The 27,476-nt window shown below is 57.9% G+C and overlaps 1 protein-coding gene across 2 annotated transcripts in view; it reads right to left on the bottom strand.

The window, feature by feature from the left end:
* The window catches only part of SORCS2 (sortilin related VPS10 domain containing receptor 2), a 497,085-nt gene that overhangs the window by 27,813 nt on the left and 441,796 nt on the right, over positions 1-27,476 (bottom strand). For both annotated transcript variants that reach the window (XM_070372757.1, XM_070372758.1), the window contains exons 10-16: positions 22,897-23,043; positions 17,569-17,671; positions 9,772-9,848; positions 6,435-6,526; positions 5,242-5,349; positions 1,723-1,843; positions 752-885 (exon numbers count right to left, since the gene is read on the bottom strand). In XM_070372757.1, coding sequence (XP_070228858.1) covers positions 752-885; positions 1,723-1,843; positions 5,242-5,349; positions 6,435-6,526; positions 9,772-9,848; positions 17,569-17,671; positions 22,897-23,043 — 782 coding nt within the window. The remainder of the gene's footprint in view (positions 1-751; positions 886-1,722; positions 1,844-5,241; positions 5,350-6,434; positions 6,527-9,771; positions 9,849-17,568; positions 17,672-22,896; positions 23,044-27,476) is intronic.

Raw genomic sequence — 27,476 nt, 5'->3', positions numbered from 1 at the left:
ACGGGCAGTGGTGGGGGTGCGAGCCAGCCCAGGGTAGGTGCCCCACAGCAAGGACACACAGAGGCAGATCCACAGGCCCCGTCCCAGAGGGGAGAAGGACTGAAAGCTGATGGGTACATTCCGGGTGAGAAGGGATGCAAAGGGGATTCTGGGAAATTACAGCGGAGCACTGAACCCAGCCTGGGCATCCTGGAGGGCTGCCTGGAGGAGGTAGCTGACTCTCAATGGAAGATCAAGAGATAACCAGGGGAGCGGGGAGGGCACTGCAGGTGGGGGCCAGCCCCTTCAGCGCCAGAGCCGGGAGACGCAGGTGGGGATGGCAGGGCGAGGAAGGCCGAGGATGGCTGGGGAGGGAGCCAGCTTCCAGAACTCGGACATTCTCCTGTGGGTGGTGGGCAAGCACAGCAGTCCTTGAGCGGGCGGCGGGGCGGGGGGTGGTCAGGGGGCTTCCAGGCGGGTCTCTGGATGGTGGAGGGGGTTGCTGGCTGTCCTGGGTCCCCAGGCTGCCCTCCGTCTTCCTCCGTGTCCCTGCCCTCCTGGGAGCAGGCAGCCCCTGCCGGCTTGGAAAGGACACCCATGGATTCTTGAATGTGGGCCGGACCGGGTGGCTGGGTGATCGGGCCCAGAATAAGGGGGCCGTGCTGGAGCACGGCTCTCAGGTTGCCCGCCGGGCGGCAGCCACGGGGTCACTCAAGCAGCATCCCCCCGCTCCCCACCCACCCCCAGGGCTGGGGCAGAGTGGGACCCTCACCAGAGGAAGTCCGAGGCCCGGCACGGGCACACGCGGGCCGTGAGTGCTGCCGTGAAGCTGCGGCCCGTGACGCACCAGGACGCGGGCTTCCTCCTGCGGAAGCTCCTCTGCTGGCCCATGACGCAGCGGTCACCCTGCGGGGGGACACGGGGTGAGGGGCCGCCCCACTGCGGCTCCCACTGCCGGTCTGGCCCGTTCCTTATTCCCCCGGCCCGGGCGGGCATCGGGGCAGGAAACCGGGGCCCAGGGCCAGGGCTGTGTGTGAGCCTGACGCTGACCCGGGGCAGCCCAGCCCCTGTCCACCCCCCCAGCACTCGCTGAGTGCTGTGTACCTGGCCCTGCTGGGCCCTGAGGGGGTCTCAGGCCCCGGAAGAGAGGCCCAATGCAATCCTCAGGCCCGAGGGTTTCAGGTGGGCCCTGTGAGGCTGGGACGAGCCACAGCCTCCAGGCCTCAGGGGCCACACAGTAGGTGTTCAGCCAACAATCCGAGCAGGACACACCAGTGTGAACAGGCACCACGGCAGATACAGCCGTGGGCACCCCCCCACCCCAGCGATTCTGGGACCCTCCCCTCTGAAATCCTGAGCACCCAACCCGAACTGCAGCAGAAGACCATTTCTGGTCCTCACGTATTCCCCTCCGTGTGAGTATTCCTCATTTTGCTGTAGGAAGTTTTGTGTGTCTGAGATTACGGCGTGGGGGCTGTCCCAGATCATTGGTGTTACCCAGTGTGTGATACCTGAGCCCTGCCACCTTCCCTCCATCCCACAAATCCGGGACCCCGAGCACAGCTGCCTTCTGGCTGGGTCGGGCCTGTGCCCCTGCGCCCCGGGTGTACCCGCGGACCCTGGCTCAGGCCGCCCAGAAGGGCCAGCAAGCCCAGCAGGAGGACCCACATCCGGGGGAGGCTGGCAGCCTGGCAGGACGGGGTTTGCGGGCAGAGGGGGTGCCCTGCGCGGGGCCGTGCCCACCTGCAGGTTGGTGAGGTCCCAGGAGCTGTAGTCATCCTCGCTGCACCGCCTGGAGAACCAGGGCCGGAAGTCCACCTTGACCAGCTCCCAGTCCGAACGGAAGCTGATGTGGCCGAAGACGCTGGGGAGGGAAGGAGGGGGCGGGAAACCGCCTTGGTCCGGCCAGCCCCCCAGGCGCCCCCCAGTCCCCTGCGGGCTTCCACCCACACTTTCCCAGTGGGTCCAGCGGTCTCTCCCCTGCCCCAGCCGGGCAGCCCCAGGACGGATTCTGCGCTGGGCCGGGCAGGCTGCAGGCCTACGGGCATCAGCATCAAGCGTTCCCACCACCATCGCCCGTTATCTACGGCTCGTGGATGGCGCTGCTGTGGGCCATCCCAGGTGCCCCCCATGGACAAGGACGTGGGCACAGTGGGGTCAGGAGCCCGGCCCTGCCTCAGTGGCCAGGCTGGTCCTGGCAGAAGTGTTTCACAGGATGACTCGTGGTTGGGTGTCTGCGTTCTGTGCTGTCTGGCTTCTCCCCACCCGCGTCCCTGCCTCTGTCGGCCTGTCCATACCAGGGGGGCTCGTGCGGCAGAAACCCCAGCTCCCTCTGCATAGCTGGGCCACAGAATTTTCCCCCCAAGCAGACCGGACAATCCATGGAGAGGTAGGGAGTCATCCCCCGGCTCAGAGGGGGCTGGGAGCAGTGTGCTTGCATGCTGCTTGGTCTAATCCTCACCACAGCCCACTTCACAGAAAGGAAAACTGAGGCACAGAGAGGCTGAGTAGCTTGCTTAAGATCACACAGCATGTTTGTGCCACTTCTTTGCCCACAGCTGTCATGTATTGAGTGCCTATCATGCGACGCCCAGATCCCTCGCTCTCCGAGAAGGCTGCTGCTTAAGGGATTTCCTCCCAGCACCTCACACTTGGGCTCCAGGAGCCCAGCCTGCACTTCTCTGGTCCTTCTCCAGTTCACCCTATAGGACCCCGGCCATATTACCAGAGGTTGAGCGCCTGGATGGAGGAGGTGAGGTACTCACTCCGGCCTTGGCCCCCATTCCAGGCTCACGGATAGGAGCTGGATACTTGGGGAAGTCAGTTGTGGTCTAAAGGGCACAAACTCCAATCTAGGAGGGTAGTTGAGAAGGGTCTTGGAGTGTTTTCTGGGGGACATGATGGCTGGCTCTGCATGTCTGAGGCTGATACCGGAAGACTTTTGGCTCCAAAGGACACCTCGGAGCCAGACAAGCCTGGGTTGACACCTGCTTACTTGTCTGTGACCTTTGGCATGTCCATTCCTCTCTGTACCTCAGTTTCCTTGGCTTTAAAATGGGGACAATGACACTGGCCTTTTGGGACCCATGGTGGATTGGCGATGGTTTGTGTAGGATGCTTGATTGTAGAAGGTTTATAAACACACATGCACACCCACCCTCACTCTTACACATACCCCCCCGACACACATGCTCAGAGGTTCTCACACGCACACACGTTACCTCCATTGCCCCGAACAGTCCCCAGGAGCAGATACTGTGATCTTTACTTCACAGACGAGACCCCGAGCCTCTACAGGGGCCTCTTCTGGTTCTTGCAGCCTCCCTCTGCCTTGGCCTGGCTCCCCGCTCTGTGGTTCACCTCCCCGTCCAGGGCTCTGAGAGGCCCGATCGCTCTCCACCTTCCTGCCTTCCTTCCTGCCTGCCCACGGGCAGCCCTGGTGTCTGGAGACACCCTGCGGTCCTCCTTCCAGCCTGAGCCTCTCACCCAGTCGTGTTCAGCTGCCATAATCCATCCTGCTTTTCTGCTGCCCGAGGCGTGAGCTCCCCCGTCACCCCAGCCTGGGCCTCTCCTGCTGCTGGTGGATGTGGCCCAGCATGGACCAAACGGCCCGCTTCTCCTCCGCCTGGTCCAGCTGCTCTCAGAGGGGCTCCCGACAGAGAGGTCGTGGGCGGCCCAGATGGGGGTGGTGACGGTGGTTGTGAAGGTGTCCCGCTGGTCCGCTGTCCTGACTCCCATCCTGGCGGGGACAGTCCCTTCCCTGGGAGTCTCACTACATGGGGACTGTCTGCCACGGCGACCCCTTCTCCCAAGCAGAGCCAGCTGGGTTGTTACTTAAATGGGGCATGAGGGTCTTAGCTCATTGAAGGGACGTCCTTAAGGGACATCTTCACTCCAGTACTCCAGTCTGGAGAATTCCATGGACTGTACAGTCCGTGGGGTCGCAAAGAGTCGGACAGGACTGAGCGACTTTCACTCACTCACCCACTCCAGGCCCTCCACAGCCTGAGCCTGTCTCCCGCTCTTCTGGAAGCCGTGTTATGATGGAGGTGACCGCAGTGGTGACTGCCGGCACATCCTCTGCCCCTGCCAGACACCTGCCCCCCCATCCACTCCTCCTCACCACCCCAGGGGGCGTGCTGTTAGTATTCCCACCTTACTGACAAGGAGACTGAGGCCAGGGACCCTCAGGATGGCACGGCTGTGGCCCACCTCCTGGGGAGCAGGATCAGTCTCCCAGCTGGTGACTTTGGGGCTCTGACGCCCAGCCCGGGAAACACTCACTGGCCGGATTGTGACCACCGCGCGAACTCCTGTGTGGGCTGCCCAGGCCCCACCAGGGAAGTCTCTGAAAAGAGGCTGGTTCACTTGATCTAACTAATCCCCTCCGTGTCTCTGAAGTCCTGCCTTTTATGAAGCCTAAACGTTCAGCTGATACTTTGAGAAATAGCTGGCATCTGGCTAACTCTGAGTTTTAGGAAGTCAGTGCCTTTAATGTGTGTGTGAAAATGAAAGTGTTAATCGCTCAGTCGTGTCCGAGAGTAGGTACTCATTCCCTTCTCCAGGGGCTCTTCCTGACCTAGGGATCAGACTGGGGTCTCCCACATCACAGGCAGATTCTTTACCATCGGAACCACCTTCTGAAAGTTGGAAAGTGAAAATCACTCTAGTCGTGTCCGACTCTTTGTGACCCCGTGGACTATACAGTCCATGGAATTCTCCAGGCCAGAATACTGGAGTGGGTAGCCTTTCCCTTCTCCTGGGGATCTTCCCAACCCAGAGATAGAACCCAGGTTGCCCGCATTGCAGGTGGATTTTTACCAGCTGAGCCACCAGGGAAGCCCAAGAGTACTGGCGTGGGTAGCCTGTCCCTCCTGCAGCGGATCTTCCTGATCCATCCCCTTCACCATCGTTACCACCATCACCATCACCATCGACAGAATCACAATCTCAAAGGGCCAAGTGGGCAGTGATCCAGGGCTGACCCTTGCCTCTTAGTCCCACCCTCACCAGCCTGGTGATCCTGGGCAGATGACAGATGTCCTTGGTTAGGGAAGAGTGGCCACCTCCCAGTGGCAGAGGGTGAGAGGACGCAGAGGATGGTAAGAGACAAGGAGGCGGGTGTGACAATGGGGGTGAGTGGGGAGGATGGGGAGGGAGGCGGGGTGAACCCGCCTAGCGCAGCAGGGCCTGAGGGGCCTCCGCCACGGCCCGCCCGGGGTTCGGCTCTGACCTGCCTGCCCACCTCCCGTGGGCACTCACGTCATGACCAGCGTCTCGTCCCCTGGCTCACTCAGCAGCCCATCCACAAACACGGAGGTGCTGGTGAAGTTGTGCGTGCTCCAGGTGAGGCCCTCATCCACGCTGAACCTGCCAAGAGAAGGGGCAGCTGGGGACACAGTCTGCGTGCAGGGCCAGCTGCCATGTCGGGCCCAGCCCTGCCCACACCCAGAGACCAGAGCTGTCGAGCTGAGGCGGCTGGGCGAACTGGCAGGGGCAGTGACCAACCCCAGGGCCAGTGCAGTGTCCCCAGCGCGGCTGGGCCCTGCCTTCACACTCTCGTAGGTCACGGCAGCCACCTGCCAGCACCAGGTGGCACCCACGTCTGCTCAGGGACACTACAGTCAAGGAGCCCTGGGGGTGTGGCCTGAGATCCCCTGGATTGCCGTTATCCAGGTCTTGGAAACATCCAGGTCAGCCCTCCCCAGTGCCCAAGCCCAGCCCAGGGTCTGCAGGGTCACGTGTGGGAACTTATGCCCCCCCAGTGTGGCGTATCAGTGCTGCCAGCTTGCTGTGCAGAAAGATCTTTTTCAGACTAAAGTGATACTGGTTTCCTGACAGCTCGCCGAGCTCTGCCTCCCAAGTCCATAGTTCACGCCTGCCCTCACGTCCCCACAACAGCCCTTCACACGTCTGAAGCTGATGCCAAACCTACTCTGGCCTGGGCACATGCAGCTGGCTTCCCTGTCTGGCCTCCACCTATCTAATTCAGGTCCATCCTGAAAAGTCACCTCCTCCGGGAAGCCTTCCCTGCTCTCCCAGGAGGAGGGGCGGTAGGGGCATCCTCACAGCCCCAGGCCTCCCTCTGGCCCACCCGACCACGCTGGGTTGTCATTCCCCACCCCTTGTCTCCCCAGGCCTGGCAGTGAGCAGCTATCAGCAGCATGGGTGGGGGTGGGGGTGGGGGGTGGTGAGGGGGCGGGGTGGTGGTGGGTGCTGGGGAGTGGGGTGTGGCTGGTGGTGGGGTGGTGGGAGCGGGTGCTGGTGGTAGGCAGGGTGATGGTGGGGGGTGGGGGTGGACACTGTGCAGAGCCTGGCACTAACCCCCTTGGCAGGGTCTGGTGCCTTCGTCCTGGGGTCCTGCACGGGGGCCATCCCGGGGAATGCTCCGAGGTATTCCCAGGTGGAGAGGACGGGCCCCCGCCGCACTCAGCGCTGGGCACCCAGGGACTTACTTGAGGATCTTCAGGGGGATGGAGGTGTCCTTGATGGCCACGATCACGCCGCCGTGGTCCAGGTAGAGGATGTGGTGCTCCTCCTCAAACACCTGCAGCAGACCGTGGGTGGGGCTCTGAGGGCAGGACCCGGGGAGGGCTTGGAGGGCTTTCAGGGTCGGGGGTTGCTCTCCCAGGGACAGAACTGCCCACACGCTGGCTGGGGGCTGCAGCAGAGTCCAGCTCCCTGAGGCAGGGCTGGTCAGAGGGCTCCTGCTGTCCCCAGGCCATCCCCTCCCTCCCTCAACCACCCAGACTCAGTACGTGTGGGATGAATGGCACGAATGCAAGCTGATGGCAATTTCTAGACCACTGACCAGAGAGCAAAATGCAAATAAACACTGCGAGTGGTTCTGCCTCCAGGAAAACTCAGGCAGCACAAAGGCCAGCAGCGTGAGGATGAGAAAGAAACTGCAGAATTTAGGATAAGCATCCACTCATAAAAGCAAACCTCTATTTATCATGACTCAGTTCATGTGCCACCTCCTTCAGGAAGCCCTCCCAGATGCCACGCTGGGTGGGTGTGGGGAGTCTCTGGGCCCCCTGTCCCAGGACTTACTGCATGAACTTGTCATTGTTTTCTCCAGCCAGGGAGCTCCTCAAAGGCCCAGTCTGCCTCTGAGTCCTCTCTGTGGCCCAGTACTCGCTCAGGTCACGGCTGGAGGTGCCAGGGCTCAGGAAGTGTGTGTGGGATACATGAATGAGTGAGTGAGTGAGTGAGTGAATCCCCACCAAGTCCTTAGGGGACAAAATGTCGAGAGACCTGGATAGGGCTCTCACAGGAGGAAACACCTCTGGTGGCCAGGGGGGCATAGCCTCAAATGTGCTCACAACCCTCACATGTGGTCAGACTCCCCATCTTCACACTTGCCTCCCACAAGGACAAGCAGGGAGCATTTGCCCTGTCTACCCACTAGGGAGACGGGTGCCTCCCAATCTCCCCATGGGAGCCCCACAGGCAATTCCACCCTCATTAGCAGGGACTTGGAAATCAGGCGACTCCAACCCCATGCAGCCATGAAATTAAAAGACACTTGTTCCTTGGAAAGAAAGCTATGCCCAACCTAGACAGCATATTAAAAAGCAGAAACATCACTATGCCAACAAAGGTCCATCTAGTCAAACCCATGGTTTTTCCAGTAGTCATGTATGGATGTGAGAGTTAGACTATAAAGAAAGCTGAGCGCCGAAGAATTAATGCTTTTGAACTGTGGTGTTGGAGAAGACTCACTTTGGCCCTGATATGAAGAGCAGACTCATTGGAAAAGACCCTCATGCTGGGAAAGATTGAAGGCAGGAGGAGAAGGGGATGACAGAGGATGAGATGGTTGGATGGCATCACCGACTCGATGGACGACTTTGAGCAAATTCTGGGAGATGGTGAGGGACAGGGAAGCCTGGGGTGCTGCAATCCACGGGGGTCTCAAAGCATCAGACACGACTTAGCAACTGAACTACAAAACAACGCCCACAGGGAACCCAAGGGTCTGCACATCTGTTGCTCTGGTCTTCTGCACCTTGAACAGTCAGCGGTCCCCCAACCCCACGCCCCATCCTTCCCACTTCCCTGACACCCTGAGCTCTAGAGGGTGCTCCTTAAATGTTCTCTGGCTATTCTGGGATCATTCCAGGGAAGTCCTGTTTTTAAAATATGCCCCTTTAACAGTGTATACGCTGTTATATGTAATTTACATTCCCAGAGTTCTGTGGTAGAGACGTCTCATGGCATCCTTGACAAGCCAGCCTGAGCTCTCCAGGTCTTCCTGCCTTTGTCCCACCCTGACCTCTGCCTCCTGCTTGCCCCCACCCCAGTAAATTCCCTGTCTCTGACACATGGGCGCCCCCTACTCTGTCACCTGGGCACTCCTGCACCCTCCTGTGCCCCCCACCCCGTACCCTCCTCCCATCACCACGGCCCAGCCCTGAACTGACGTTCTCCCACTTAATTCTGACAAGTTCCCAAGTTTGAAGCCTAAGCAAACGGCTTGCCAACAGTGGCCACTGTGAAAATACCTATGGTCAGTTTCTACAAAATACATCTCTCTGTTTCATCAGGTCTATTAAATCTAATAAGCTGGGGCCAGGGTGGGGGTGGTTTCTGTAATAAATGGACAGGCAGTGACCTTTAAGAGAGTTTTAGACATATCTCACTAGTTTTAGTGAAACAGAAATATTATAACACAATAAATCTCTTTTGCCCTTTTCAAAATTCCTGGTTTCTTGCATATTATTAAAAAAAAAAAATGCCAGGACTTTAAACCAGGGTGCAGGTGAGCTCTGCACTCTGAGGATTCACGTCTTTGTCCAGAGCAGTAGCTGGGAGGAGTCTGTTAAGTGGGGGGCTCAGAGGTGCAAAAATTGACTTGAAAATAGAGCTGCTTCCATCCTCAGGAAGGGGAGACACAGACGAAAATTTAGTGCATTTTCTTAAGCGCTTAAGGTAGAAATTGCCACTCCATGAAGTCAGCAGACCACGTGAGGCTTTTTTTTTTTTCTGGAAAGAAATAAACAGCAAGTGCAGGGGGTCCGAGCCTCTCCTGGGGCGAATGCTTGGGTTTGGCTGGACGCCCCGGTGTCAGACCATCAGCCACCCTGCTCCGTGGGACGCCCTTCGGACAGCAGCCCCCACCCCTCTAGTCTGAGACTCTGAGTCGCGTGCTGGGGTAGTGCTGATGGGCCCTCGCAGTGTGACCCCCCCCCAGCTCAGGGGGCCGTTTCCTGCATAACTGCTGTCTCCTGATTCTTGTCATTTTCCTGTTTTTCTTTTCTCAGGCGCACTGAACATCAGATCACCACCCCGTGGATGTGCCCGAGGGACCCTGAACCACACTCACCGCGACCCCCCCCAAACCTGCTCCTCCCCCATTTCTCCTTTCTCTCCCAAGTCTTTGCCATCCACCCAGCAGCTGCCCCTGCAGGACCCCGGGCCTGGTCTGTGGCCCCCATGTCCTGCTGTCGGGGAGTCTCCGTGTGCCTTCCTGCCGGGACAGCATCTCCACCCCATTCCTGGTGGTTATTCCGTTTGGGTTGACGTTCAGGGTAGCCTGACCGTGGGGAGATGTGTCAGACCGCGAATCCTCCAGGAGTGGCTGCTGCAAGAGCAGCAGAAGGTGGGGGCCAGCCGGGCCTGGGCCCTCTTTTCCCCGATGGTGATGTAACTCCTAAAGGGAGTGGTGTCCAGCCGCTCAGGCCGGGGCAGAAACAGCAGCGTGTCTCAGAGCTCCTTCGGGAGCGAGGGGCCGAGAACAGACACGTCTCTGGGGGCCCCGGTGCGGTGAGCCCCTCCCTGCCACCTTACCTGCCGCCAGGTGTGGCCGCAGTCCGACGTGATGTACATTTCCTCTTTATATTCCACCAGCTGGGAGCCCAGGTTACCTGGTCCAGAAGGGAAGAGATGGAGCTGCTCTTAGGACCGGCCACTCTCCCACTGACCAAGGTCTGAGCACAGCCGGGGCCCCAAACCAGGGCTGGTGGTGGATGGGCCCTGGGTCTATGCCACCAAAGCCACCAGCGGACACGCCTTCCGCCCTCCTGGGTGCTGACAGGCCTGCCGTCACCACTGCGGGTCCTAGTCTGCACGGTAAAGGGTTAATTTTGCCCAGAGAAAGCCGGCCTCAGGCAGCTCCGGCAGAGCCCAGGTGCAGGCAGAGCGTGGGGGCCTCAGAAGACCCACGGGTGAGGAGCGGGGTTCAGGAACAAGAAGCGTGGCTGGGGGCCATGCAGGCCAGGTGAGCAGCGTGTGGACCGGCAGCCCTTGATGGGCTTTAAACTGGGGCAGGACATGGCTGGGTCTACGTTTGGAGGTAGCCCCTGGGGGATGGGTAAGGGGAGGCCAGAGGCAGGTCCGGGCAGTGTGGGGCCGTCCAGGTGTGAGGCTGGGTAAGCATATAGTAGGTGCTCATTAAGCATCCATCAAGGGGCCATTTGGAGGATGGGGAAGTGGGCGCCAAGTCAGCTGGGCAGCCAACAGGCTCCTCCTGGGTTCTGGTTCACCTGACCCTATACCAGACTGGCAGGTGGGTCACCAGCCTTGAGGGAGCCACTCTGCGGGGCTAGGACTTAATCCAGGGTGCTGCTGAGTGGGGGCAAAGAACCCCCGCTTAGTATCCAAGGTGACTCCAGTTTGAAGACCAGGAGGCTTGGCCGAGTGGACTCCGACAGGAAGAACTTAGGTCACCTGGAGGACACTGCTCCAGGACGGTCACGGCGGCCTTGGAGCTGGGCTGGGTGACCCCAGTCAGCCTCCTGGGAAGGGGCTCGGACAGCAGAATTTTCTGACATGTCAGATTTCACAGGCTTCTGCTCTGACCACGTGGTGATGGTCGGGGAGCCAGGGACCTGAGCTTCCTTCCAGGATGAAGGGACCTGCTTTGAGGACACGGCAGCCCTTCCGGACTCTTCCTGGAGCCCCAGAGGCCCCTGACCCCGCAACCTGAGCAGCCTTATCCACATGGTGCCCTCAGGAGCGCCTCCTCCAGAGCCAAGTGTAGATGTCACTGGAAAGTCCCAAGGGAGAGGGACCATTCTCAGAGAGACGAGGCAAAGCCAGTTCAAGCAGAGCAGCTGAGGGCTTGTGTGCCTGCCTATTTTTTTGAGGTCCAACCAACATCTAAATCATCCATCCATCCTTCATCAATTTATTATCCATCCATCCATCCTTCATCAATTTATTATCCATCCACCCTTCATTAATTTATTATCTATCCATCCATCCATCCTTCATCAATTTATTATCCATATACCCTTCATTAATTTATCATCCATCCATCCCCTCGTCTCTTCTTCATCAATTCCACCCCTCCCCCTCCCCCTACACTTATCCATCAGCATCTGTTGAGTGCCTGCTCTCTCCCCAGCTTTGTGCTAAGCTGCAGGGGGTGCCAGCTGAGCAACCATGGCCCTGGCTCCCAGGGACCTCTCCTCCTAGCCAGGGAAGAAGGATGCCCTGCAACCGGGGCAGGGCCGAGGATGCCTGGGATCCCGGGGAACCATGAAAGCAGAGAAGGGAAAGCTAATGGACCCACAAAGGAGGGGAATTCAGGAGCGATTCCTGCAGGAAGCGACCTCTGCCCCTTGCCTTGAAAGACGAATGCCACTGGCCAAGCGACAGGGGCAGGTGTGCCAGGCAGTGGGCCGGGTCTTGGCGATGGCAGCGAGGTGGGAGGGGAGGTTGGTCAGGGGAGCTGGGGCAGAGGGGCAGGTGCCGAGCTAGGTTCCCTTCTACCCGCCCAGCCACCGCAAGGCTCTCAGGAAAAGCTGCTGAGCTCAGTCAGGGGGGTGACGGAATGAAGGCAACAGCTGGGGGTTGGGGGTGGGCAGAGGACGGAAGGGGCGCCCTTTATCTCCATCCCTCATCCTTCCAGACACCAACAGAGACGCCGGGACCCGTGCTTCCCACACCGAAGCCGTGCAGCAAAGGCTGCGGGGTCAGCACAGCCTCACAGGCGAGTTTGCCGTCCGTGGTTTCGGGGGGAGTGATGTCTGTCTTTTAAGTGACGTGATCTGTTTTCCTTGCTTCGTCTACCAAGGCTGTCAGGCTGCCAGTCACCCAACAGGCACTGGGGCGGGGGGCAGGACATCAGGGGACATTCAGAGGACACGTCCACAGGCCGTCAGAGCGGAGGGCTCTTCAGGAGCTCGGAGGCCGGGGCCTTCACATTAGGGAGGGGAAACTGAGGCCCAGGGGATGTCCCCGGTGCTGTGTCCCCTCCTGGCTGCTCTGGGCTCTCCTTGGGCCTCCTCCCCCTACAGCCCGGCCTCTCTGCCCTGCGTCCATGCTCTCAGGGCCTGGTACACAGTCAGTACTCCCTGAATGCACGTTTCCTTTCTGACCTTGGCCCGCAGCTTGCAGTGTGGCCAAGACCTCAGGGCCTGAACAGAGCAGAAGAGCAACAAAGATTCACCCCGTGCCCTCTTGGCCGAGGAGGAAGGCGACCTGGACCAGGAGACAGGGCTCCTACTGGGGGCCCCGGGGGCTCTTCCCAACACAGAGAGGACGGGGGTGCTCTGAGCTCCCCCTCACGGCCCCTCAGGGTTTTCCCGGCCACAGGACTCCCCAGGCACTGTGTCCAGGAGGTGTCTGCGCCTTTGCTCTGCGTGACCCTGAGGATTCACCCCCGGACGCGGAGCTGGAAGCAGCGTGTGCTGCGTGGGGGGCCCGGGACCCGGCAGGGTGGCTCCGGGAGGTGCAGCGCCCACCCTACAGCAAGAGCTCGGAAAGGGCCGAGTCCGAACCGGACCGGCGCCCTCAGTCCAGACCATGCATCTGTGTTGTGCTGCCTCCGTAGAAGCTCGTCCCCTTGACACGGCCCAGCCGGGGGAGAACGTTCCAGCTGGCACCCTGGCCTGCTGTGCTTATTGCTGGGTTCACCCTCTGAGGCTGCTTCTCGACCCTGGTGGTTAGAAGCCAGTGTTCCCATCTTTGCTTCTTAAATTCTCCTCTTCCGACCTCACTGGAGTCACCGCTGTGGGTCTAGCCTCTCGTCCACGGTCTTGGAGGACAGGCTCCCAGCAGAAGGCACCTGGTGTGGAGCCCGGCTCAAGGGCGGTAGTGCCCAGGTGCTGTCTAAGTGATAGGGAGAGCTGTGGAAACACGCCTGGCATCCGCCGAACACCAGAGAGGTCGTTCTCTCTTTCTGCAGACGAGGGCGCTGAGGTTCGGAGGCACCAGTCACGCCCAGAGCCCAGCAGCTGGAAGCAGCAGAAGAGGGGCATGTGGCAGCCTCTGCCTGTCCCAGGGTGAGGGGTGAGTGATGGGAGATCCGCGCAGAGGCTCCCTGGAAACAGACAGCCATCACCCCCGGCTGCCTCGGGCGGCTTAGCCCAGACGGGGCCCTCATTTGGACCCACTGCTCCTGCCACGTTGCCCAGCCCATGGGGGGCCACCAGTGGGAAGCTGGTCCCTGCTTAGCGGCAGCGGCGGGGCCTGAGGGAGCCTAGCTCACTCCACCTTCCCTCTCTGGTGCTCTGTTCCCAGCAGACACCCAGGGCTGGATGGAGGATGTAAAAGAATTCACACCTTGGTTGGCCCACATTGTACGGATGGCTCCATCTCCATCTCGGGAAAGCCATGGCGAGGTTAAAAAGCCGTGGAATGAAGTATAAATGCAGCATCCTGCCCCTGGCGGGGGACAGTGAGGGGAGGGAGGGAGGGGCAGAGGGAGGCGGCCACCCACCCCCTGTGCTCCCCCTTCTGTGACTCGCACACGGTGAAGCGAAGCTCCTGCAGATCCTTGCAGCTTTCCTGGGGGCTGGAACGCTTGTCCTGAGCTTTCAAATCAAGTGCTGGGAACATTTGAAACTGTGCCTTCTGCACCTTTGGTCAAGAATTTGAGGTTTCAGGCCATCACGAATGTGCATTTTAAATGTACCGTTGCCTTCGGGTCCAGGGACCTGAGTCCACAAGACCGAGGGTGCCTGACACAGGTGGCCTGACCCCTCTCTGTGTGGGAGCTGGTGCCCCATGAGCGGCATTGAAATTGAGGCTGATGCGCATTTTTGTCATTGACACCCGACCGATGCGCATTTTTGTCATTGACACCCGACCGTCGTGGAAGCAGGTGGACCCCGCCCCAGTGGCAGCCAATGACTAAGACCCCTGGGGCACAGATGGGCAGAAGGAGGCCCAGAGGCTGAAAGCTCTTCATTGCCATAGTCTCTGTCTGGTTGTATCACTTGCCGCCCCCCACTGGAACGCCCCCCTCTCCAGGATAATGTGAGATGCCCATCCTGACCGCCAAGGTCTCCTGCCTCCTGAGGTGCACAGTGCCCACAGGGGTCTCACCTGTTGCTTGTGGGCTCTGGTTGGGTCATTCTGAGAAGCATATTCCCTCCTCTGGAAGAACGGCCCTGTCGCCTCAACATGGCCATTCACTCATTCATTGGCTCACTCACTCATTCATTCACTCTCTCATTCACTCACTCATTCACTTACTCACTCATTCATTCATTACTCATTCATCCTTCACTCCTTCATTCACTCATTCACTTATTCATTCATTGACTCATTCATTCACTCACTCGTTCACTCATTCATTACCACACTCATTCATTCACTCATTAACTTACTCCTTCATTCACTCACTCATTCATTCACTTACTCATTCACTCATTCATTAGCTTACTCACTCATTCATTCACTCTCTCACACACAGCCGCCAGGCTGGGATACATCTGCTGAAGGGTCAGATGCGTCATCCAGCCCACGGTCTGGGGTCCAAATTCTCCAGGCTGCAGCTGGTGCTGGAGCAGAAAGAGGCATAGAGCCTCAGGTTCAGGCAGCCATGAGCCCTGGCCCGGGCCTTGGCAGTCCCTGCTCTGTGACGGGGCAGAGACACTGTCTCTCTGACTGCCACACGCCCCATCCACACCTGGGTGTGCCCAGCCCCAGCCTGGCCCTTCTGCCCCCGGGACCAGTGGCCGGCTGATGGGCCTGCCCCAGAGTCTTGCTCTCTGCAGTTTCAAGGGGCACAGCAGCCCTCCCAGGGCACGGACTTCCTTTCCCAGAGGAGCCTGGGGTGGGTCTCAAGCTTCAGGAGGACACCTTGCAAGTTGCGAGCAAGTCTTCCCTCTCCTCAGGTTCATTACCTCCTCTGTAAAGTGGGGGTGCTGACCTCTCAGGGTCACGGTGGTGATGAGAGGAGTTCAGGGCCTGGCAGGGGAGAAACGGCCGCCATGGCAGCTGTGGACAGAGCGTCAGGGCTGAGCTGCTGAGAGCTGGTGAGGCTGTCCCCTCTCTGAAGGGTAAAAGGGAAGCCAGACGCCAGCCGCTGCCTGGCAGTGGACTTTTAAAACATGTGATTTTATTTGCAATGATTCTTCTAACTCACATAAACCTTGTTTTAGAGTTTTATTTGATCGGCACACATTTCATGACCCCTGAGTAAGTTTCTAGTTTAATGGGGTAGACAGACACAGTCACAACATATGTTTCTCTTTCCCTCCGTGTAAGTTGTATATGTGTCTCTCTCTCCCAACTAGAAACTTCTTTAGGGACCGATAACTATCAACCATGATACAGATTATCCTTCCATCCACTCACTCATCCATCCTTCCATGTACTCATTCACCATTTTGTTTTCCATCCTTCCATCGGACTATTATTCTTTCAACTATTCAAGTTTCCTTTGACGCATCCTGCCACCCACCCATCCATCCATCTTTCCATTCATCCATCCATCTGTTCTTACCTTGGTCATTCACCCATCCATCCATCTTTCCATTCATCCATCCATCTGTTCTTACCTTGGTCATTCACCCATCCATCCATCTTTCCATCCATCCATCCATCTGTTCTTACCTTGGTCACTCACCCATCCATCCATCTTTCCATCCATCCATCCATCTGTTCTTACCTTGGTCATTCACCCATCCATCCATCTTTCCATCCATCCATCCATCTGTTCTTACCTTGGTCACTCACCCATCCATCCATCTTTCCATTCATCCATCCATCTGTTCTTACCTTGGTCACTCACCCATCCATCCATCTTTCCATCCATCCATCCATCTGTTCTTACCTTGGTCATTCACCCATCCATCCATCTTTCCATCCATCCATCCATCTGTTCTTACCTTGGTCATTCACCCATCCATCCATCTTTCCATCCATCCATCCATCTGTTCTTACCTTGGTCATTCACCCATCCATCCATCTTTCCATCCATCCATCCATCTGTTCTTACCTTGGTCATTCACCCATCCATCCATCTTTCCATCCATCCATCCATCTGTTCTTACCTTGGTCACTCACCCATCCATCCATCTTTCCATCCATCCATCCATCTGTTCTTACCTTGGTCACTCACCCATCCATCCATCTTTCCATCCATCCATCCATCTGTTCTTACCTTGGTCATTCACCCATCCATCCATCTTTCCATCCATCCATCCATCTGTTCTTACCTTGGTCACTCACCCATCCATCCATCTTTCCATCCATCCATCCATCTGTTCTTACCTTGGTCACTCACCCATCCATCCATCTTTCCATCCATCCATCCATCTGTTCTTACCTTGGTCACTCACCCATCCATCCATCTTTCCATCCATCCATCCATCTGTTCTTACCTTGGTCACTCACCCATCCATCCATCTTTCCATCCATCCATCCATCTGTTCTTACCTTGGTCATTCACCCATCCATCCATCTTTCCATCCATCCATCCATCTGTTCTTACCTTGGTCACTCACCCATCTATCCATCTTTCCATCCATCCATCCATCTGTTCTTACCTTGGTCATTCACCCATCCATCCATCTTTCCATCCATCCATCCATCTGTTCTTACCTTGGTCACTCACCCATCCATCCATCTTTCCATCCATCCATCCATCTGTTCTTACCTTGGTCACTCACCCATCCATCCATCTTTCCATCCATCCATCCATCTGTTCTTACCTTGGTCACTCACCCATCCATCCATCTTTCCATCCATCCATCCATCTGTTCTTACCTTGGTCACTCACCCATCCATCCATCTTTCCATCCATCCATCCATCTGTTCTTACCTTGGTCACTCACCCATCCATCCATCTTTCCATTCATCCATCCATCTGTTCTTACCTTGGTCACTCACCCATCCATCCATCTTTCCATTCATCCATCCATCTGTTCTTACCTTGGTCACTCACCCATCCATCCATCTTTCCATCCATCTACCCATCCGTCCATCCATCCTTCCATTAGTCATTCATCCACCACTTTTATTCATGCTTCCATCCATCCATCTGTCCATCCATCCATCCAGTTATGTGCCCTCTCTGGACCATGCAGACATCCCTTGGGGGGAGGTGCCAAGAAACCTGGGTTCCTGGGGATGCTATGGCACTGTCCCAGTGGACACACCATGGCCCCAGGCCTGTGACCGCCAAGTCCCACCCCTGAGCCTGGAGCTCCACGCAGGCAGCGAGGCTCCCGCGCTCTGACCGTGGAGGCAGCGTCCTACCTGCGCCCGTGACCGGGCCCCGCACTCTGACCGCGGAGGCAGTGTCCTACCTGCGCCCGTGACCAGGTCCCACGCTCTGACCACGGAGGCAGCGTCCTACCTGCGCCCGTGACCAGGTCCCACGCTCTGACCACGGAGGCAGCGGCCTACCTGCGCCCATGACCAGGCCGGGGGCGCTGTCCTTGGTGTGCACAGTACCGGACACGTAGGGGTTGTCTGCCCAGCGCAGGTGCAGGTGCAGGTGGCAGTCCGGCTGCAAGGGAGAGAGGGAGTCGCGGTCAGCGCCTGGGAGGGAGCTGTGGCCCGAGGAAAAGCAGGGCCCAGGCGGAACGCAGCCCTGTGGGGGCTGGGCGGGAAGGCAGGGCCACGGCATTTTAGAGGAGTGGGAGGAAGGTGGGGAGGAGGCTTGGAGGCTGACCCCTGGTCATCTGGTCAGGGCCAGGTGGGCTTCTCCAGGGGAGGGGCCTCCCGGCCTGGGTGCTGGAGGGTGGGTGCCCCAAAGTGGCTCCTGAGTGCAGAGCTGGGCCACAGAACGGGACTCCAGGCGCCTGCACGACCCATGGCCATGCTCATCCACCCAGAACCTTCACTGGGGGCCTCTCAGGTGACCATGGGCACCAGGGGACAGCTGTGGGCAGCCCGTAAACTCCATGTCCTCTGGGAGAGGCAGGTGGTACGGTGGGTGTGTTAGAGCCCAGGTTACTCCCGAACATCAGCAGAGCACATCAGGACACAGCCTGGGTGGTGCCCTGGCTGAAGGGGCAGAAACGATGGCTGTTGGGAGCCCTCCAGCACACCTCGAGTCGCTTGGTGGCCGCCTCTGGGCCAGCACCGAGCCACACGCTTCACGAGATGTGTGTCACGGAACTCTCTCAGCACCCGTCCTGCCATCCCCTCTGTGCTGACGGGGAAACTGAGGCAGAGTGTGTTTAAGCAACTTCCCACAGCTGGGGCTGCCTGGTTCAAAGTCCACACCGTGAAACCTGCGGGTGGGACGGGGAGTCTGGCACTTCCAGGCAAACCAGGCCGGCTGCCCCAGAACGAGGAAGCACCAGCTGTTTCTTGCCCAGCATTGTCAGACCCCCCATCTGTCTTTGCCCCAGCTGCCTGCCCGCCCCCCTACTCCGCTGAGATGGTAGAGGCCAAGCCAGCTCCCTGGGGTGGGACTGGGGGGCCCAGGGGAGTAGACGAGTTGAAAGGATGTATCCTCTGGACTGACCCTCCTGAGTCTCCCCAGGCCTCGGTGACTCACGAGCCCCACCAGCCCTCGGTCACATCTGCATAGAACACAAAACCACAGGACCTAGGACGAGGCCCCAGGTCTCCATGCGGCTCCCCCCAGGCCACCAGACACGACACCAGGGAGTGACCTGCCAGCCACCAGCCAGGACTGCCGCCCACCCCTCCCAGGGTCATTCCACACTCTACCATCTACCGAAATCCATCTGAGAGATCTCTCTTTTCTCTACATTTAATGTTGCTTTAACACTTTCTTCTGGCCCATGAACCGCGTACGTTTTATACAGATTATCCAAAGTTAAAAATCAAAGCGATCAATAAATTGGATATTGATCTGGGCCAGGTGCCCAGGGCCTGATCCAGTGGGAGAGGAGCTTGAGTTTTTACCAGAGTTTTAAAATATATATTAGGTTCATCACACCCTGTATGATTTCATTCATCGCAAGTGTCCAGAGCAGGGAAGTCTATAGACAGGAAGTGGACTTCAGGGTAGGGCGTGGGGTGGGGAGAATGGGGTTGGTGACTAAAGGGTACAGGGTTTCTTTTTGAGTCTAAAGTGGACCGTGCTGATGGGCACATAGCTCTGTGAAGATTCCAGAAACCACTGAATTGTCACACTTTAAATGGGTGAATTGTATGGGATGTGACCGGCATCTCAGTCAAGCTGCTAAAAAATAAAGTAAGATGTGGCAAATGAGCTGGAAGAGCCCCACTTTTAAAGCAGACTTGGTGGGCTAGAGACCCTCCCCAGGGCAGCCTGAAGTTGGCAGGGCCCCGTGGGTGGGTAGCTTGGTCACTGAGTGCCCCCATATGGGAGCCCCCCAGAGAAGGGGAACGCTTGGCTGAGCAGGATAAACTTGACCTGCTGTGGCAGGTTAAGCTGTAGCCTGACCTGGATTTCTCCTGGTTTCTTACAACTGAGAAGCAGGTTGGTGACCTAACATCTTCGGGGCACCTTCAGCCCCTTCTGCCTGGCGGGGAGGGTGTGTCTGGGGGAGGGGTGCCCATGACCTCTGTAAGCAGGGCCAGTCTCCAGCTGCAGAAGGAAGCTCGAGGCAGGAGGAGAAGGCACCTCGGCAGGGACATGGCCTGCCCTGCTGTGTCCAAGGACACGCTCCTGGGCTGAGAAGGTCTGGCCCAGGCACGGCCCTGTTCTGGCGCCCCAGGAGTCCCAGGTGCCAGGTCCTGGGTGGAGTGGCCATGCTCCCCAGCTTGCAGCCAGCCTTCTGCACGTCCCCTGACTCTCTGTGCTCACAGTATCACTATCTCTGGGAGTGGTGAGGCCGGACTTCCCTTCCCCATTCCCAGCCCACTGCGGCTCTGTCTTAATTGCTGGACGCTTGATGGGGGCACAGATAGAACACTCCTCAGGGGTCCCTGTGGTCATGAGTGGCCCACAGGACCCTGGCAGGGCTGTGGTCCCCTTTTGAGCCACACAGGTCCTTCCAGCAGGTCCTGGAGCTGCTGGGGGCGCTCTGCCGGGGGTCTGACTCGCTGACACAAGGCCCAGCTGAGTCTGCACTGAGTGGATGGAGGGATGGCAGGCCTGGAGAGGCCGACCCGCAGGGCCCTCAGCACCTGCACATGTAACGGGAGGGGACGCACCGGGCAGCAGGCTGCTCTCGGGGCGCAGAGTTAGACACGGCGGGGTCCCCCAGGGCAACCAAGGGCACAGGTGGGAAGACCTCAAGGGCGGGCTGGTGCCAGGGGAGGCGGTGGTGAGCGCCCGGTCCTGGAGAGTGGGCCTGGGTACCTGCAGGGCCTGGGTGGGTGTGACGGGCTGAGGGGGCAGCACCACGCTGCCCCAAGATACTCCTTTCTTGGCCCCTCCACACTCGGGAGCCGGCTGGTGCCCTAAAGGGGTGTCCATTGGAGACTGTCGGCTGGTTGGAAGGCCACGCTGCTGGTTGCTGTGAGCAAGGGGACCTGCTCACCCGCGCACCCCACGACTCGCTCAGCCAGTGTCTGAGAAGAGTGGCCACAGACAGCAAAACGGACAGGTTTTCATTCTAAGCCCGAAGGTCAAGAGAGGAGAACCAACCCCAAGGGCAACTGAGCATCCGAAAACAGGCCTGATCCATGCTCGCCTGTTAAAAAGTCCCCTTCAGAATTTGCTCTGTGGCTCAGGAAACTCAAACAGGGGCTTTGCATCAACCTAGAGGGGCAGGAGGAGGCAGGAGACGGGAGGGGGGTTCAAAAGGGAGGGGATATATGTACACCTATGGCTGATTCGTGATGAGGTTTGACAGAAAACAGCAAAATTCTGTAAAGCAGTTATCCTTCAGTTAAAAAAAAAAAAAAGACTCCTTCATTTTCCTGTCACTGGAAGGCGATATTCCCAGCCAGAGACCTCGTCATACGACCCAGGAAAGTCTTTCGGACCCAGAGTCAAAAGAAAAACAGAAGACTCAGAAATCCCACATGTCGGGATCCCCAGCCGAACTTTTTAACATGACTCTTAGCCAAAGGAAGGGGAAGAAAAATGCCTGACGCCGTCACCTCTGAGCGACGCGGTTGCAGGTCTAACTTATTCCCCTTTCTATACATTCCTGCATTTTCCAGGTATTCTGCAATAAGCAGGAATCACTTTTCCGATGAGAAGTAAAACCTCAAGTGTAGCCAGCCCTGTGCATTGAGAGTCTGCACAGCTGAGTGAAGGACACAGTCAGAGAAGAGACCCAGGAGGAGGACCGCCCTGCACGCCCTGCCCCACCCCGCACGCCCCACCCACGGCCGCCAGGGCTGCACACGCAGGGGACGCCGGGGAGCCAAGGCCGCGGCTCCTGCCTTTCCGGCCCAGCTGGGCATCCCGATGCTTGTCCTCTTTCCGCTGTGCCCATCGGGCTCTTGGCCTGACTGCCTGCAGCCACGCACTTACCAGCTGGCTCCCAGTTTTATTATTTTAAGGCTGGGGCATAAATCTCGAAAGGTTATCTCCTTGCTGAGCTGCTTAATTGCAGACAAGAATCTATTCTTAGCGAAAACTTGCTTTGACAGATTAATATGGCTTAACTTTTTCAACGATGATACAAAAATTAGCCCTTTCACAGCAATTCAGTTCTCAGAAGCGCTTTTACAAGTGGCAGGTAATTAATCCTCCCCGTAGGTCGACAGGTGCTGTTATCCCTTGTTGCTAGCCGGGGGGGCTTATGCAGAGGCCGAGCGGAGCCCCCTAGTTGGTGAGGTCAGGGAGCAAGGACCTGAGGCTCTGCCCGGAGGGCGCAGAGCCCCACCTGGTCCTGGGGGGTGGTCACTGGCTGGTCAGGTGGGGTGCCTACCATCTTGAGGGGCCCTGCAGAGATCCAGGCAGGTCCCAAGAGGGCAGAATTGCTTGCTGTTTTGTGTATTGATGTATTCCCAACACCCAGAAGAGTGCCTTTGCATAATAGGTCCCGGTACATGTTTGTTGAATGAATATTCATGTCAAACAGGCACCATTGCTCTTTCTGTTTACAGAGGCACAGCAATGGACGGGGGGCCCTGACTGTGAGGAGCTTCCAGTCAAGGCCAGTGGGAAACAGAAGCATGTGTGCCCAGTGAAGGCTTCTCTGTAGAGGGGACATGCAGACAGGGTTTTCAGGTGTCAATAGGAGTTCATTGAACAAAGAGGAAAAGCCTTCCCCATCCCCAAGGCAGCCAAGACACAGGGGCAGCCTACACTCATATTCATGTAGAAAGGCACCCTTGGAAGATCAGGGTCAGCTTGGAGCTCATGAGATTTGGACTATGTCCTGGCCCCCTCACTCATCCAGCCCCCGCCCCCAATTCCACAGGCAGAGTGTGCTGCTTGGCCCTTGACATTGGCCAACAGGGCTTAGCAAGTGCAGCACAAGCAGGCTTGCAACGTTCCTGCAATGTTTCTGCTCATCCTCCTGCACCTCTGCTATTTCCCAGAGTGTGCCTGGGCTGGTCCCGGGAGGAAGATGCCAGATCCCTTCCTAAATCATAACCCCTGGGTGTGTGAGCGAGCCCAGCCTCTCGCAGATCTGAAAGAGTGAGTGCTGTTTGGGGTGGTTTGTTACACAGCACTGTTGTGACCAGAGCTGACCGAGACACTCCCCTCTCTGACCTCTTTGTAAAGCAAGGAGTTTCTTCCTGCCTTCTCCACCACACCCAGAGAAATAGGTAGTTCAGTCTCTCAGATCCCCTTCTCAGACGTCAGCGTCTCTGACCCCTGGATCCAGCAGTCGTGTCCGGTGCCCACCCCAGGGAAGGTGTGTGCAGTGAGCGGGCACTCACAGGCTTGCAGTTGGTTGGTTTCCCGTTCATGTCCGTGCTGGGAGGCCTCAGGTAATCCCAGTCTCGGCCCTTGTTGTAGGTTATGAGTGTCACCACCTTCCCGTTGACTTTCTGGTTTGCCAGGAAGACTCCTTTCACCCCTCGGACCTGGGACAGAAGCACAAGAAGGATGGTAAACGCCTGCCCGGCCCCTTGTGAGAGCTCTGTGCGCAAGGCCTCATTTGTCCGGGACAATAGCCCTGAGCTGAGGCTGGCGTACACCCTGGAGGTTAGGGGGCTCAGGGCACAGGGAGCGGAGATGCAGTCTGAGCTCTGACTGGGAGATGGCTCTGTCTGACCCCACTTTCCAAGTGCATTTCACAACATCGAGCTGTCCTCCCAAGTCCAGCCTCTGCTGTCAGACAGCGAGCAGAGCCCTGGTCCTTGACATGCGTGCACATCTCGGTCACCCCGTCTTTAGCCGGGGCTCCTGACTCAGATCCCAGTCCCTCGCCTCCTTCCCAGGGGACCCACAGGGCCTGGACCAGTGGAGTCGCTCTGGGCTTCCCTCCAGGGACTTCGTCAGCTCAGCCCCACAGGAGGTTGCCACAGGAGGTTGAGGTAGGGGTCCATGCTGGTCCCAGCCTGCCCTGGACGAGGGTCAAAGTTCCCCATGCCCCCTTTCTCAGGATTCCTGGGGGGCCCAGGGAGGTGACCCACTCACATGCCATAGTCAGTCACTGAGTCGGCTCATAAGAAATGGTCAAGCATCAGCAATTCCCAGTTGTTCAACCTACTGATTCTACAGAGATGAGTTTTTCTGGCAAGTTCCTTGGGTGTGGAGGCCTGGGACCCAGTAACTGAGGCCCACTGGTGTGGCCTGAGTTCCTTGGAGCCCCCGTGGGCCTGAAGCAGCCTTTGCTGCTCTATAAATAGCATGAACCCAGGGCAACTGAGGCACGGAGTTACAGGATTTATCCGGAGTTCCCTGACCAGAGGTGAAGCTCAGGACAACGGTAATAATTCACAGTAAGTGCCTTCTGCGTGGCGGTCAAGGGAGTCAGCAAGCGCCACGGCATTAAATTCTCAGACTCCACGAGGTCGCCGCTGTGCTAGGCCTCCGTGGCAAGGGCCCGACAGGTGGGGAGCAGGCCGGGAGGCACTGAAGACTCTGAGTGAATGGTGTGCGTGTTTCCTGTGGCTTCCGCGACAGGTGACAGGCGGATGGACCTTAAACCACACAAGATCGTGTGACAGCTCTGGGGGCCGGGAGCCCAGCAGGAGTGGGTCCCACAGGCTGAGAGCAAGCTGTTGGGGCCCAGCGTCTACAGGCACCCGAGGTGCTTGGCTTGCAGCCCCTCCTCCATCTTCAGCCAGTCGTACAGCAGCTCCCTGGCCATTCTTCCGTGATTCTGTGTGCTTTTCTGTTCCCTTCTGCTCCTTCCACTCGCGAGGACCCCTGAGATTGCAGTGGGCCTCGTGCAAAACGCTGGGAACTCTTCCCATCTTCTGTCTGCCAACTCCCTCCCCCTTTGCCTGTGTCTCTTAATAGGAGGCTGCTGTCTGGGGTGGCGATGGCGGTCTGGCCCTCACTCCACAGATGATACTTCAGGGATGGTCTTTCTTAGGGATGACCCGGGGGAGAAGGACCATGGCCCCTTCTCTCTCACTCTTGGTGACGTCACTCTGTCTCGGGCCCATCTGAGCATCACTCGGGGGCAGGCTGCTGGGTCCAGACGCCTTCCCTGGTGTCCCAGGGGCAGATTCGGTGCTGATTTGCCCGGTGATGGCTTGATGGAAAGTGCTCTTTTATATCCCAACTGGTCTTCATGAAAACACTCAGCAGTAAATAACCCGGACCCTCCTGTCCCAGAGAGGTAGGAGCAGGCTGAGTCTCCCTGGGGTGGGTCTGGTCAGCTGAGCACCAGGTTCCAAAGCTGACATGCCCACTCCACGCCCACCCTTCTCATGGCTGTGCTCGTTTCCTGGGGCTGACGTGACAAAGTATCACAAAGTGGGAGAGGACGGGGCTTAAACAACAGAAATTCTGTTTCCTCACAGTCGGGAAGCCGGAGGTCCACGATCAAGGCACTGGCAGGGCTGTCCTCTCTCTAAGGTTCTCAGGAGGCTCCTTCCTCATCTCCTCCAGCTTCAGGGGTCTCCAGGTGTTCTCTGCTCTGTCTTCACAGACCCTTCTCTCTGTGTGTCCGTGTCTCCTCTTCTGATCCTTGTCATGGGTTTAGGACCCAACACAAGCTCATCTCAAGACCCTTCACTTAGTGACGCTGCAAAGATCCTTTTCCTAAAGAAGCTCAAGGTTATGGCTTCGATGTGGTTTTACCTTTTTTTTTGAGGGGGGGGTCGCATTCAGCCCATTACAATGGCTGTCTCCTAGCTGTGGTCAGGACTTCTCAGGGTCAGGGCACAGGACTGGGGACCCCCATGAAAGTGTTAGTCACTCAGTCGTGTCCGACTCTTTGAGACTCCATTAACTGCAGCCCACCAGGCTCCTCAGTCCATGGGCTTCTCCAGGTAAGAATACTGGAGTGGGTAGCCATTCCCTTCTCCAACCTAGGGATCTTCCCAACCTAGGGATCAAACCCAGGTCTCCTGCATTGCAGGCAGTTTCTTTATCATCTTGAGCCACCAGAGAAGCCCCCATATCCCGCTTCCTAACCCAAGCTTCAACACAAGGAGGCCCCCAGAGAAGGGCTGTCATTTGGTCTAGAACCAGGACACCTCCCCCCAACCCCTGCCCACCCCGAGCAGTGGTGTGAGTTCACGGCCCTTCAAAGTCCAGGCCTCTCAGGGCAGTGGTTGCCTGTGATGTCTCGGACAAGACATTTTTCCTGGATCTGCCATTAGATGAACGATAACCACGGAGATAATGCAACTGGCACACGTGTAGACTCTCTAGGCCAGGCCTTCCCCACACACGGTCTTGAATCCCCAGAAAGGGCCACTGCTGTGAAAACTGTCGAGAGCTCGCTGAGTACTGGGCTGCTGTAAGTGTTCAATGGAAACAGAGGCCTCCTTCTGTGCCTCCAGTTGGCACAGAAAGCCTCTGAGGAAGGTATTACTGTCATCCTCGTTTCACTACGAGCAAACTGAAGCAGAGAGGTTAAGTAACCTTCCTGAGGTCACACAGCAAATACATATCAGAACTGGGATTTGAGCCCAGGCAGTGGGGCTCCAGAGCTGTGCTCATAACCACTACCCATGACTCACATTAGGTGGATTTCAGAGAAGCCAAGTCACTTACGAGGAGGCCCAGCTTTGGGGCTGGCCACGTGAGCTCCCTCCAGTCCCCCTGGCCTCTCACTGCCTGGTCTTTGGCATGAATTGCTGTTCCCTGGTTCCTCAAGCCTGGCTAACTTCAGCTTCGCCTTAAATCCATCCACATCCCTTCCTCCAGGAAGCACTCCCTGACTCCCATCCCGAGCTGGCTAACTGCGCTCATGGTGCTCTCTAGATGCTGACTCACTGGGTGGGAACCACTGTCGGGGGCTGATCTTCCTGTAGAGTATGAAATTCTGGGAGAAATGGTCTGCTCCTTCCTGCATCCTGGGGATGGGGCCTGGAGCTGGGCATGTGCTACAGGCGGTACGGATACCCGCAGAGGGCCAGGCCATCCTGCGTGTAACTGCGGTGTCTGCGGTGCCCTCATCCTGAGTCAATGACATGCCCTTCCCGCCTGTAACTTTTAGCAAATGGCCCTAAGCCGTGGGCTGTGTCCAGCTGGGGCGGTAAACCCACAAATGGGTTCTCATTGTAAACCAATGCTTACATTCATCACTTCCTGGGAGAAGGCGGTCCGTGCTGCTGTTGACAGCTGAGAGATGGAGGCTGCAGCCCCGGCTCTGTCCGGGAGGCCTGCTCCCACCTCAGCTGACCCGCTCTGTCTGCTTAAGGCTTGGCTGGCCACCCATGGGACACTCTCCCCAGCCCGGCAGGGACAGCAGAGTCTGGTAGGCCCACCACCAGTATCTACTATGAGAACACACTGGCCAGGGGCTCCCCGAGGGAGGAGCTTAATGGTGAATGACCGAGGAAGGGAGTGCTGGCCAGGAGGGTGGACAGAGCCTGGAATGACAGACTGGGGCTGGTCCTGGTTTTCTCACTTCCTCCCCAAGTACCTGGGCAGGTTGCCTGCCCTGTCCGAGCCTCCGGTTCCTTACCTGTAAAGCGGCTGAGGGAGCCCCTCCCCGGCTCTGGTGCGGACAAGGATACAAGAGGTGGCCCTGAAAGGCCGGGTTCCATTTGGGCCCTTGTGGGTGTGGGTGGGGCTGACATTTATGGAATCCAAGCACATGGGAGCCAGGAGCCCCAGTTCAGAGCCTCTGACCTGATCAGGTAAGCCCCTCAGCATCACACGACAAGAGCACGTGGAGGCTTAAATGGGACACAGATGGGGTGGGACCCCCAGGGAGGGCACTGGGGGATCTGGGAATCTCAGGCAGGGAGGCCCCAACCCCCAGCCTCAGAGACAAGAGCTGCAGGGCCAAGGCGGAGACAGGAAGCTAGAGAGAGCCCGACAGAGTGAGATACACAGAGCGGGGAGGAGACCAGTCCTGGGTGGGGGGAGGCAGCGAGGCCAGCAA

The sequence above is a fragment of the Bos mutus genome, chromosome 6, assembly GCF_027580195.1.
Source record: "Bos mutus isolate GX-2022 chromosome 6, NWIPB_WYAK_1.1, whole genome shotgun sequence".
NCBI lineage: Eukaryota > Metazoa > Chordata > Mammalia > Artiodactyla > Bovidae > Bos > Bos mutus.
Note: the sequence above shows the minus strand (reverse complement) of the source record. Positions and strands in the feature narration are given on the sequence as shown.